Here is a 13,006-nt window from a genome sequence, read left to right on the forward strand (position 1 = left end):
TTCAGCAAACCTTGCCTCTTTTAAAGCAAGTTGCTTTTCTCTTAATGCAAGCTTTCCTCACCTGCACATTGCACACACTGATTGTGCTGTCTCATGCACACAAACACAGTTCATAGCAAGGAAAAAAAAATTTGACTTTTCATTCACAGGTACACCACCTGCAACACGGAATGCCTTTTGCCTGGCTGCACTTTCACACACAGCCAATAGTTCCTGACTTGAACTTACTGTGGAGCAAGGACCCAGATTCCACCATCTAATGCCCGCATTCGAATACCACTTGTAATATTTGGGGGTTATTTTAGCTTAAAGGTAGAGCTTACCAGTGAGCTGAGTCCACACCAGATATGCCGTTTTAAGGGCTTGTAGGCCCACTTTTATTAAAGAAAGAAAAGTCCGATAACAAAATAGTTGCCCACACAGGGGTTTCAGCTTTCCACAGCAATAATGTACGTAGAACCAAAAATACCAAGCCACCTGGCTCTCTTTAGCAGCACTGCTGCTCAGACTTCTGCTGCAGCCCTCTTGGCTCTTTAACAGAGTTCCTGTACACCCAGTACCTCAGCACTCTTTACTAGCTTCTTTTTTTTTCAGCCCACAAGCTTGGACCCTCTGTCTGCTCTGACAGACCGACCTGTGCAGACCTACACACTTCTTCTCCTGGACTCCTCGGGAGGGTGGAGCCCAGAACCATGGTGTTGGCTTTGTTTTAAGCCCAAGACCCACCTGTGCAATCATCCAGCCAGACTGCTGGCTGTTCCCAAAACCCGGTCCCAGGATTGGAGATTCCGTACTACCACAATAGGTTTCACTGAATATATACACACCGCCTGAAGTGTATTAGAAACTGTTCACACTGTATTAGATACTGTGTACACCCCCTGTACTGTATTAGAAACTGTACAATGGCTGCACTGTATTATATACTCTGTACATCACCAGAAGTGTATTAGAAACTGTACACCCTGTAATATATAGTGTGTACACCGCCTGAAGTGTATTAGAAACTATACACCACCGAATGCACTGTATATATAGGCTACACTGAATACACACAATATTTATATATATAGATACACCTCCTTAAGTGCATTATATATTGCACACCGCCGAATGCATTGTATATATAGGCTACACTGAATGCAGAGTACATATATATATATATTAGACTGTATATACAGTATATCACAAAAGTGATTACAGCGGTTTAGACATTAATGGCTGTGTGTTGAGTTATTTTGAGGGGACAGCAAATTTACACTGTTATACAAGCTGTACACTCACTACTTTATATTGTAGAAAAGTGCAATTTCCTCAGTGTTGTCCCATGAAAAGATAGAATAAAATATTTACAAAAATGTGAGGGGTGTACTCACTTTTGTGAGATACTGTATATACAGTCTAGTATATATATATATATATACATATATATATATATATGCATAGGCATTCAGCGTAGCCTATGTATAAAATGCATTCGGTGGTGTACAGTATATAATACACTTCTAGCAGTGTATTTATATATATATATATATATATATATATATATATATATATATATATATATATATATATACGCATACAGTCTAGTGTGTGTGTATATATATATATATATATATATATATATATATAGTGTGGGGCGTGGAGCCATAATTGGCCAAAGGCACCCTGCTTTTGGCCAATCATGGCTCTTACAGCAGAGCGTGCTGTCTGTGATTGGCCAAAGTATGCAGGTCAGGTGCATGCTTTGTCCAATAACCGTACAGAGTTCTCGCATTGCATTATGGGGCATTCAACATTGCTCAAATTTCCCACGAATGCCCAGTGTTCGAGTCGAACTTACGTTTGATTGGAACATCGAGCTCATCCCTATTAAAAACAGCTACAGTGGTGTGAAAAAGTGTTTGCCCCCTTCCTCCTTTCCTGTTCCTTTGCATGTTTGTCACACTTAAGTGTTTCGGAACATCAAACCAATTTAAACAATAGTCAAGGACAACACAAGTAAACACAAAATGCAATTTGTAAATGAAGGTGTTTATTATTAAAGGTGAAAAAAAATCCAAACCATCATGGCCCTGTGTGAAAAAGTGATTGCCCCCCTTGTTAAAACATACTATAACTGTGGTTGTCCACACCTGAGTTCAATTTCTCTAGCCACACCCAGGCCTGATTATTGCCACACCTGTTCACAATCAAGGCATCACTTAAATAGGAGCTGCTTGACACAGTAAGGTCCACCAGAAGATCCTTAAAAGCTACACATCATGCCGAGACCCAAAGAAATTCAGGAACAATTGAGAAAGAAAGTAATTGAGATCTATCAGTCTGGAAAGGGTTATAAAGCCATTTCCAAAGCTTTGGGAATCCAGCGAACCCCAGTGAGAGTCATTATCCACAAATGGCGAAGACATGGAACAGTGGTGAACCTTCCCAGGAGTGGCCGGCCGCCCAAAATTACCCCAAGAGCGCAGCGACGACTCATCCAAGAGGTCACAAAAGACCCCACAACAACGTCCAAGGAACTGCAGGCCTCACTTGCCTCAGTTAAGGTCAGCGTTCATGCCTCCACCATCAGGAAAAGACTGGGCAAAAATGGCCTGCATGGCAGAGTTCCAAGGAGAAAACCACTGCTGAGCAAAAAGAACATCAAAGCTCGTCTCAATTTCTCCACAACACATCTTGATGATCCCCAAGACTTTTGGGACAACATTCTGTGGACCGATGAGACAAAAGTGGAACTCTTTGGAAGGTGCGTGTCCAAGTATATCTGGCGTAGAAGGAACACTGCATTTCATAAAAAGAACATTATACCAACAGTAAAATATGGTGGTGGTAGTGTGATGGTCTGGGGCTGTTTTGCTGCTTCAGGACCTGGAAGACTTGCCGTGATAAAAGGAACTATGAATTCTGCTGTCTACCAAGAGATCCTGAAGGAGAATGTCCGACCATCTGTTCATGTACTCAAGCTGAAACGAACTTGGGTTCTGCAGCAGGACAATGATCCTAAACACACCAGCAAGTCCACCACCGAATGGCTGAAGAAAAACAAAATGAAGACTTTGGAGTGGCCTAGCCAAAGTCCTGACCTGAATCCTATTGAGATGTTGTGGTATGACCTTAAAAAGGCCGTTCATGCTCGAAAACCCTCTAATGTAACTGAATTAGGACAATTCTGCAAAGATGAGTGGGCCAAAATTCCTCCAGGACGCTGTAAAAGCCTCATTGCACGTTATCGCAAACGCTTGGTTGCAGTTGTTGCTGCTAAGGGTGGCCCAACCAGTTATTAGGTTTAGGGGGCAATCACTTTTTCACACAGGGCCATGATGGTTTGGATTTTTTTTCACCTTTAATAATAAACACCTTCATTTACAAATTGCATTTTGTGTTTACTTGTGTTTTCCTTGACTATTGTTTAAATTGGTTTGATGTTCCGAAACACTTAAGTGTGACAAACATGCAAAGGAACAGGAAATGAGGAAGGGGGCAAACACTTTTTCACACCACTGTATTCTTCACAGAGAATTTGAATCAGGTGACCATTTATTGACCGATTCGAATTTGAATTGTTCTGAAAATATGGAATTTGTTAGAAAATGAATAAACAAAACAAAATGACTATTTCATTTGGAGATTCGGATACATCTGAATCTCTGCATAAGCGCAAAAATGGTCTGAATTTACATTCAGAACGAAACAAATTGCTCATGAAAATTTCTTCCAAAATGTTCAATTCATTCGTCATTCTTATCATTAGCGGTTCGAGGTTGGTTATCGAGTACTGAGAGAATTCTAAGGAATGGGACATCGAATCTTTGCGGAATGTATGAATTTCTGACAGTGAATGTTGTTTATAATCATGAAGTGCTATTTTGAATTGTTGTTGGGAATCTACAAGTGTGAAGGAAGCCCCCCTCTTAGCCCTTGTACACACGGTCGGAGAATCTGTCGGAATGAGTCGTATCGGACCATGTCGTCAGATAATCCGACTGTGTGTGGTATGCATCGGGCTGATTCCGTCCGAATCTCCGTCGGACCCAATTTTCCAACATGTTGGAAATATTTCCCGACCAACTGGGCCGGACGGACCTAATCCGATCATGTGTAGAGCATTTTGATCGGACCAAGTGCCACACATGCTCAGATCAAATTCCTACATCAAAGCTATTGGCTACTAGCCTGAATGTAGTCCCATCGTAACGAAATTACGTCATCATGTTCTGAAAGATCGGATTTTTCGCCAACTTGGCCCAACCGTGTGTATGCAACAGTTTCTGACACAATCCGTCCGACTAAATCCGACGGGCAAAATCCGACGGATTTGGTTGGCAAAATCTCCGACCATGTGTACGTGGGCATAGAGGTACGTGGACTGTCTGTATGTCTGCCATTGAAAAGATCATATAGGTCTATCAATGAAGGATTTCTTTCTGTGAATAAAGCCAGGTAACGTAGTGTGTACATTAGTGTGTGTACTATAGTCGGTGTACATTGTATGTATATACTATAGTCGGTGTACATTAGTGTGTGTGTACTATAGTCGGTGTACATTGTGTGTATATACTATAGTCGGTGTACATTAGTGTGTACTATAGTCGGTGTACATTGTGTGTATATACTATAGGCTGTGTACATTAGTGTGTGTACTATAGTCGGTGTACATTGTGTGTATATACTATAGGCGGTGTACATTAGTGTGTGTGTACTATAGTTGGTGTACATTGTGTGTATATACTATAGTCGGTGTACATTAGTGTGTGTGTATATACTATAGTCGGTGTACATTGTGTGTGTATACATTAGTGTGTACTATAGTCGGTGTACATTGTGTGTGTATACATTAGTGTGTGTGTACTATAGTCGGTGTACATTGTGTGTGTATATATTAGTGTGTGTGTGTACTATAGTCGGTGTACATTGTGTATGTATACATTAGTGTGTGTGTACTATTGTCGGTGTACATGAGCCAGGACTACCGTGTGTGGATCAGACAATGCGGCTCCCTCAGGAGTCTTCCACCTCAGCATCAGCCCGCCCCACCTGTGTGTACGGCGGATGCCTGCACTCCCTGTGTGCTCCGCCGGAGGGCAGCACAGAGCCGACAAGTGCGTTCCAAGGCTGAGACAGGAAGGGGAAGGAAGGGGCGGTGTGGCCGTCTTGCTCCTCCCCCCCTCCCTCTTCCTGCCCTGTGTGATGCTCCTGTGTGCCCCTCTCACCATGTCTGCAGTGCTGAGAGCCCAGTGTGTGCCCGCGGGGGGGATGTGCCCGCCCGGGAGTCTATGAGTGCCAGGCCGGGCCTCTTTCCCGCACTTTCAGCGCCGCACAATAGAGCTGACAACTCCGGACTAGTTGGTGTCGGGGAGGGCGGTGTAGCGGACTCCGGGCTCTGCTCCCGGGACTTCCCTCCACCGACATGGCGTCCTATGTGGATAACAGTTTCCGACAGGCTGTCATGAAGCCCCCGGCTGACAGGAGCCCCCAGGTATGAACTCTAAACTGTCTGTGTGTTGGGGTGACTGACTGACAGCTGGGGGGCATGGACCACTGGACCAGGGCAGGGTTGATTACCTTCTGGATGTCACACCAACCCCTTAGATTGTGCTGTAGATTTGGGGGCCCCTCGGGGGAGTGGCTGTGCTGTAGATCTGGGGGCCCCTCGGGGGAGTGGCTGTGCGTCTGGGGGCCCCTCGGGGGAGTGGCTGTGCTGTAGATCTGGGGCCCCTTGGGGAGTGGATGTGCGTGTGGGGGCCCCTCGGGGGAGTGGCTGTGCTGTAGATCTGGGGCCCCTTGGGGAGTGGATGTGCGTGTGGGGGCCCCTCGGGGGAGTGGCTGTGCTGTAGATTTGGGGCCCTTCGGGGGAGTGCCTGTGCTGTAGGTCTGGGTCACACTCCAGCTGTGGGGGGAGGGGTGCCTCGGGGGATAAGCCTGGGGGGGGGGATAGGTCACGCTCCAGGTTTGGGGCCCCTAGGGGGGATAGGTTGTGGTCCAGCTTCGGGGCCCCGCGGGGGGGAAAGGTCAAGTCCTAGCTTGGGCCCCGAACTGTGGCTCTCTCATTCCAGTGTTTTGCAAGTCCTAGTCATTGTGGGACCCTGGTTGGGTGTCAGTCTTCATCATCATAATGAAGTAGTATTGTTTACCTCTGATATCTGTATTTTCGTAATGCTCACCACACACAGTACAATCTGATTGTACAATCTGGTTTAGATCTACCAGCACTGTTGTAGTACAAGCTGACTCCTGATTGGGTAGACTATACAGCCTGTCACATTACAAAGATCTCATACATTTGAAGTTGATTGTGTGGACAGATGTGGTGTGTGTGTGTGTGTGTGTGTGTGTGTGTGTGTTGACCTCTGCGGACTTTATTTTGGGTTGACTTTGATTGTATTCAGGCCGCATTTGTCAAATTGTCGGTAAGCCCCCACCCCCCAAACCTCTGTTTCCTGTGTGATCCTCCTTCCATTGTGTGATGTGTACACTGTCAGATTCTGCTGTCATTGTGTAATGTTTACTGTCAGTGAACTGCACTGGAGGAGCTGTCAGTGTCACCCATAGGAAGCCCAGTCCTCCCCCCCCCCCCCCCTCCTCCCAAGGACTGGACTCTTCTGGAAGGTGCATTGAAATTCCAGTCCAGGTCTGGAGACTGGGATAGTGTGCAGCTCCTCACCGATACTGATGTGTGGCCCTTAGTGCACTTACTATTGGCTTAGGTGAGCTTTCCATAAAGTTCTGTAATAGCCTGGCCTGAGGATTCTTACCATCACATAGAAACTTTGACCACTACGGCTCTTTTTAACCCACGCTGCAACAACACCTAATCAATGAAAGGGATTCACTGCTATGTAGAAGAATTCTTTCTGGTCCTTTGTTAGGTAAAGCTGACAAGTCTTCACTTGGAACCGATGTTTCCCAAGTTTGGCTTATTGGTGTGAGCGGTCTCCTTATCGGTCCCATGACTGATGGGCTGTTGCAGTTTTGTTTGTTGCTTTGGGACATTTTCACATTGGATCTGCAAGTCACGTGTAGTTATTTCCTTTGTAACAAAATCACACAGCAGATGTACAGGGCTGTCATCCTGGAGTAGTCAGGATATTAGTGTGCTGTGAGCCTTTCCCTGGCTTGTCATTGTCACAGTAATTGTATTCCTTCTACCTGTGCATTGTTGGCCGGTCCCTCATTTCAGGGAGATGACCGAGGAATATGTTGGCCATCCTACTTATCTAGAGCGGCGGTCAGCTTGAAAATCACAGAGGGCTGCACAAACAGCAGCTCGTTTTCATGCATTTTGGTACATTGTGTTAGCCAGCTTGTTCAGTTTGTAGTGCACCTCAACACCCGAAAATTTCAATCTTGCTGTATTTTTTTTTACCACAACATACACTTAAGATGAAGGGGGAATAAAATAAGCCCCATTGTTGGTGTCAGTGGCAATAATAGCTACTCCCAGCAGTGATGTCACTGGCCGCAATAATATTTTTTTCTGTGGACACAAGAATAACTCACAGCATTGGTATTAGTGACCACAATAGAAACACCTGCATTTGTGTCAGTGGTTGCAATAATAACCCCCTAGCATTGGTGCCGATGGGCTCAATAACCCCCAGCATTGGTGCCAGCAGATGCAATAATAACCCCCCAGCGTTGGTGCCAGCAGATGCAATAATAACCCCCCAGCGTTGGTGCCGGCAGATGCAATAATAACCCCCCAGCGTTGGTGCCGGCAGATGCAATAATAATCCCCCCCCCCAGCATTGGTGCCGGCAGATACAATAATAATCCCCCCCCCAGCATTGGTGTCGGCAGATACAATAATAATCCCCCCCCCCCAGCATTGGTGCCGGCAGATACAATAATAACCCCCCCCAGCATTGGTGCCGGCAGATGCAATAATAACTCCCCCCCCAGCATTGGTCCCGGCAGATGCAATAATAACTCCCCCCCCCCCCCCAGCATTGGTCCCGGCAGATGCAATAATAACCCCCCCAGCATTGGTGCCGGCAGATGCAATAATAACCCCCCCCCCCAGCATTGGTGCCGGCAGATGCAATAATAACCCCCCCCAGCATTGGTGCCGGCAGATGCAATAATAACCCCTCCCCCCAGCATTGGTGCCGGTAGATGCAATAATAACCCCCCCCCCCCAGCATTGGTGCCGGCAGATGCAATAATAACCCCCCCCCAGCATTGGTGCTGGCAGATGCAATAATGACCCCCCCCCCCCAGCATTGGTGCTGGCAGATGCAATAATGACCCCCCCCCCAGCATTGGTGCTGGCAGATGCAATAATGACCCCCCCCAGCATTGGTGCTGGCAGATGCAATAATGACCCCCCCCAGGCATTGGTGCTGGCAGATGCAATAATGACCCCCCCCAGCATTGGTGCTGGCAGATGCAATAATGACCCCCCCCCCACCCAGCATTGGTCCCGGCAGATGCAATAATAACCCCCCCCCAGCATTGGTGCCGGCAGATGCAATAATAACCCCCCCCCAGCATTGGTGCCGGCAGATGCAATAATAACCCCCCCCAGCATTGGTGCCGGCAGATGCAATAATAACCCCCCCCCAGCATTGGTGCCGGAAGATGCAATAATAACCCCTCCCCCCAGCATTGGTGCCGGTAGATGCAATAATAACCCCCCCCCCCCAGCATTGGTGCCGGCAGATGCAATAATAACCCCCCCCCCAGCATTGGTGTAGGCAGATGCAATAATAACCCCCCCCCCCAGCATTGGTGCCGGCAGATGCAATAATAACAACCCCCCCCCCAGCATTGGTGCCGGCAGATGCAATAATGAACCCCCCCCCCCCCCCAGCATTGGTGCTGGCAGATGCAATAATGACCCCCCCCCCCCCAGCATTGGTGCTGGCAGATGCAATAATGACCCCCCCCCAGCATTGGTGCTGGCAGATGCAATAATGACCCCCCCCAGGCATTGGTGCTGGCAGATGCAATAATGACCCCCCCCCCAGCATTGGTGCTGGCAGATGCAATAATGACCCCCCCCCCACCCAGCATTGGTCCCGGCAGATGCAATAATAACCCCCCCCAGCATTGGTGCCGGTGTTCTGCCGTATAGTGTCCGGCCATCATATAGCGTCCGCCCCGTACTGCGCATGCGCAGTACAGAGCAGACGAAGCTTCGGAAAATTTCCGAAGCTGAACGGCGCCTGCGCCGTGAGTGGAGGTGGTAGCCCCACCATCCAAGCGGACATAGAGTTGTGAGTATTAAAGGGCCCCTCGCGGGCGAGCTTCGCTCGCCACGCTTCGGGCTCGGCCTCGCTGCGCTTGGCTCTTTTTTTATTCCTACTCTATGTCCACTTGGATAGTGGGGATAGAACCTGGACTCACGGCGCAGGAGTTTTCGATTTTCGGAATCTGTGTTGCTGTGTACTGCGCATGCGCAGTACACAGCGGACACTATCCGATGGAGGACGTTATTAGACAAGACACCGGCAGATGCAATAATAACCCCCCCCCCCCCCCAGCATTGGTGCCGGCAGATGCAATAATAACCCCCCCCCCAGCATTGGTGCCGGCAGATGCAATAATAACCCCCCCCCCAGCATTGGTGTCGGCAGATGCAATAACCCCCCCCCCAGCATTGGTGTCGGCAGATGCAATAATAACCCCCCCCCCCAGCATTGGTGCCGGCAGATGCAATAATAACCCCCCCCCCCAGCATTGGTGTCGGCAGATGCAATAACCCCCCCCCCCCCCAGCATTGGTGTCGGCAGATGCAATAATAACCCCCCCCCCAGCATTGGTGCCGGCAGATGCAATAATAACCCCCCCCCCAGCATTGGTGTCGGCAGATGCAATAATAACCCCCCCCCCCCCCAGCATTGGTGCCAGCAGATTAAAAAATACCCCCCCAGCAGCATTGGTGCAGAGAGATGCAATAATAACCCCAAACATTGTTCAGTTGTCAGTGGTATGCTATTTATTTCATTAGTAGTCTGTGGCAATGCTGTCAGCCCCCCTCATGTTCCTGCATTGCTGGTCAGTGGCAGTGTTATTAAAACCCCATTTCCCATATTGGTGGTCAGTGGCAACACACACACACACACACACACACACACACACACACACACACACACACACACACACACACACACACACACACACACACACACACACACACACACACACACACACACACAGTCATTCAATGTAAGGGGACACTTGGCTGACCACCAGTGTACAGGAACATTTCAGAGTGACCTCCAATTTGTTCTGTGAAGAATGTACAAAAGAGTTTTACTCACTTTAAGCCCTGGTTCACACCAGTGCGACTTGACACTTCAAAATCGCATGGTAAGTCGCACGTTATTTGCGGTAATGGAACTGTACAAATTGCTGCGCTGCTTTTCAGGCAATTTCATTCCGACTTGCATTGACTTCTGTTAAATGAAGTTGCAAGCCGCAATGAAATCTAATATCAAAATTGCACTTATTGGTGGCTTTGAAATCACTTTGAAGCAGCACAATTTCAAAGCTGCTCTGGTGGGAATCAGGGCTAAAGCAGTATTAAATCCAAAAGCATGCATTTATCATATTGTAGCTTACTATTCTTAGATGTAATGGCTGTCTAGTTTGCTTTTCTAGGCTTTCTTTCCTTTATTTTCACCTGGTAATCTGGAAAGTAAGTCTGTGTTCTTTTTGAAAAGAACCATCTCTTCTGCAGATGTATCAGTTAAAGGGATGAGACAAACCATTTAACAATGACAGGGATGCTTAAAGGGTTCAGCTTTTATTTATGTAAAACGTTTTAAAAGAAACAAAACAGTTTTCTGTAAGGGCCGGTTCACACAGCGAGGCGATGCGAGGCGACACGGCTCGCCTCGCCTCGCTCCCGCAAGTCGCCCCCGTTCTGTACAATGGAACCGTTCTGAGAGGAGCGACTCGAGTCGCTCCGACTCAGAAAAAAGGTTCCTGTACTACTTCGGGGCGACTTCGGGGGCGATACAGAAGTATACAGAAGTCCACTGCAAGTCGCCGCTGAGGTCCCCGCAGGTCGTAGCGAGGCAAGTCGGAGACGCCTCGCCGCGCCTCGCTGTGTGAACCGGACCTAACTGATGTATAAATTATTAGTTGGAGTTTGGCGTCAATTTGTTAGTGTATCTAAATTGGCTAGTACATCTAACATCCCCTCCCCCCCAGATTAACAATGCTGCTCTCCGAAGGTGGGCACCTTCATCCAGAGTTGGGGGCATTCTAATACAGGAGGCGTGTTACTGTCCAGATCAGCAGGTGAAAACAGGGAAAAAAGAAAACGAATACAGCCACCACGTCTAATGATTGATAAGCTGCAATATGTTACATTTTTGGTTTAATACCACTTTAAGGATTTCATCCAGGCCGTGTCAGGTAAGGCAGTTGCAGGCATTGCTGTACAGCTGAGTCTCTAAGCTGCCTCAATCCAGCCATTATACACGCCTGCCCCACTGCAGGCACAGCATGCAATACACTGACACTGCAAGCTGGAAGTGGGAAGGTGGGTTACAAAGGGTGGGATTAGCGGGCACAGCTGTGACAGGCAATGTAGATGGATGGAAGGCAGAGCTAGTGGGCAGTGCTACTACTGCAATCCTCTGCTCCCCAACGGGTGGGGGGCCCAGCCCAACACATGGCGGACATATAAGGCACATAGAGAGGCCATATGTTGGACACCAGGGCTGCAGAAAAATAAAGGTAGATGGCACTTTAATGCAGTCTGCGCCCTTCTTTCTTTTCTTTTTTTTAAGCACTTAAAGTGGTTGTCAAGCCACTATGTTATGTTTATACCATTCTCTCTGTTAGATAACAGTGTCCTAGGTGTCCTAGTAGCTGTGCTTTATAAACAAAAATGCAGATTTCTACCCGATTTCTCAGCACCTTCCGGCGCTCGTGTGACTCCTCAGCTCTCTCCTCCCCCCATGTGACAGCTCCAATAGGCGGGGCCGAGAACTCCCACTCAAGTCAGCCGGTAGGAGAGGAGGAAAGAGCTGAGGAGTCACGTGAGCGTCGGGAGGCTCTGTGAAATAAGGTAGAAATCTGCATTTTGTTTTTATAAAGCACAGATGCTAGGACACATGTTAAAGGGGGCGGTATAAACATAGCATAGTTTTATAGCATCGGGGAGGAGAGCAGGCACAGGAATGAGTTGGCAGGCAGGGAGGGGAGGGGGGAAGAGGAGGATGACGGAGGCACGTAAAGTGACCGCTTTCTCAGGGCTCAGCAGCCATGATATACCATGGTCAGTTTACGGGGGGAGGAAAGGAACCAGGCAGGATTAGCCAGGTATTTCAGATGATACAGCGGGCCAAATTACACAACACAAGCACTGTGCTGTACAGCTGAACTCTCACGATTTCAAACTGGCAATGCATTCCGACTTTGGGGGTGACTTGACAGACATCTGTGTGGGTTCATGCACAGATGTCTATTCAAATCACCCCCTGAAGTTGCTAAAAGTGGTACAGGAACTACGTTTGGAAATTGTGTGGCGCCGCACCGATTGGGAAGGTGCCATTGCCAGCAATAGCCTCCAATTTAGCATGTGATTTGACGTGTTAAATCGCATTCCAAATCAGCACAATGTGAATGTGGGCTAAGGCCCCTTTCACGCGGGCTTGCCGATCAGGTCCGCCTGTCAGTTTTTCAGGCAGACCTGATTGGACCCTCAATTCAATTCTATGGCGTGACAGATGTCAGCGGTGTTATGTCCGCTACTATCTGATCCAGTCCTCTCCGCCAAAACAAGATGGATGGTGACCCTATTTTCCATCCGTTGATCGGATGAAAATGGACAGGTTGTCCGTTTTCATCCAATCTCCCCACAGAGCAGAGCAGGACTCTGACAGGTCCATCAATGCACAGTGAGCGGAGATGGACCTGTCATCCACATGATCAGTGGAGTGATAGACCACCTCTGTGAATGGACACTTAGACAACAGGATCCCTTTTTTTTTATTTATTCATTTTTGGGTAACAAACACTTAAAGGGGTTTTAAACCCTTGTGTTTTT

General features: G+C 47.9%; 1 protein-coding gene across 8 annotated transcripts in view; it reads left to right on the plus strand.

The window, feature by feature from the left end:
- Positions 1–5,166: 5,166 nt before the first annotated feature.
- RAPGEF2 (Rap guanine nucleotide exchange factor 2) overlaps positions 5,167–13,006 on the plus strand; it is a 383,922-nt gene continuing 376,082 nt past the window's right edge. For 6 of the 8 annotated variants that reach the window (XM_077477128.1, XM_077477135.1, XM_077477136.1 and 3 more), the window contains exon 1: positions 5,167–5,479. In XM_077477128.1, the coding sequence (XP_077333254.1) occupies positions 5,411–5,479 (69 nt within the window). In that variant the 5' untranslated portion in view covers positions 5,167–5,410. The remainder of the gene's footprint in view (positions 5,480–13,006) is intronic. The other 2 variants (XM_077477129.1, XM_077477132.1) reach the window with 1 other exon arrangement.

This window comes from Lithobates pipiens, unplaced genomic scaffold (assembly GCF_037356315.1).
Source record: "Lithobates pipiens isolate NorthernLeopardFrog02 unplaced genomic scaffold, aLitPip1_a1.2 Scaffold_13, whole genome shotgun sequence".
NCBI classification, from domain to species: Eukaryota; Metazoa; Chordata; class Amphibia; order Anura; family Ranidae; genus Lithobates; species Lithobates pipiens.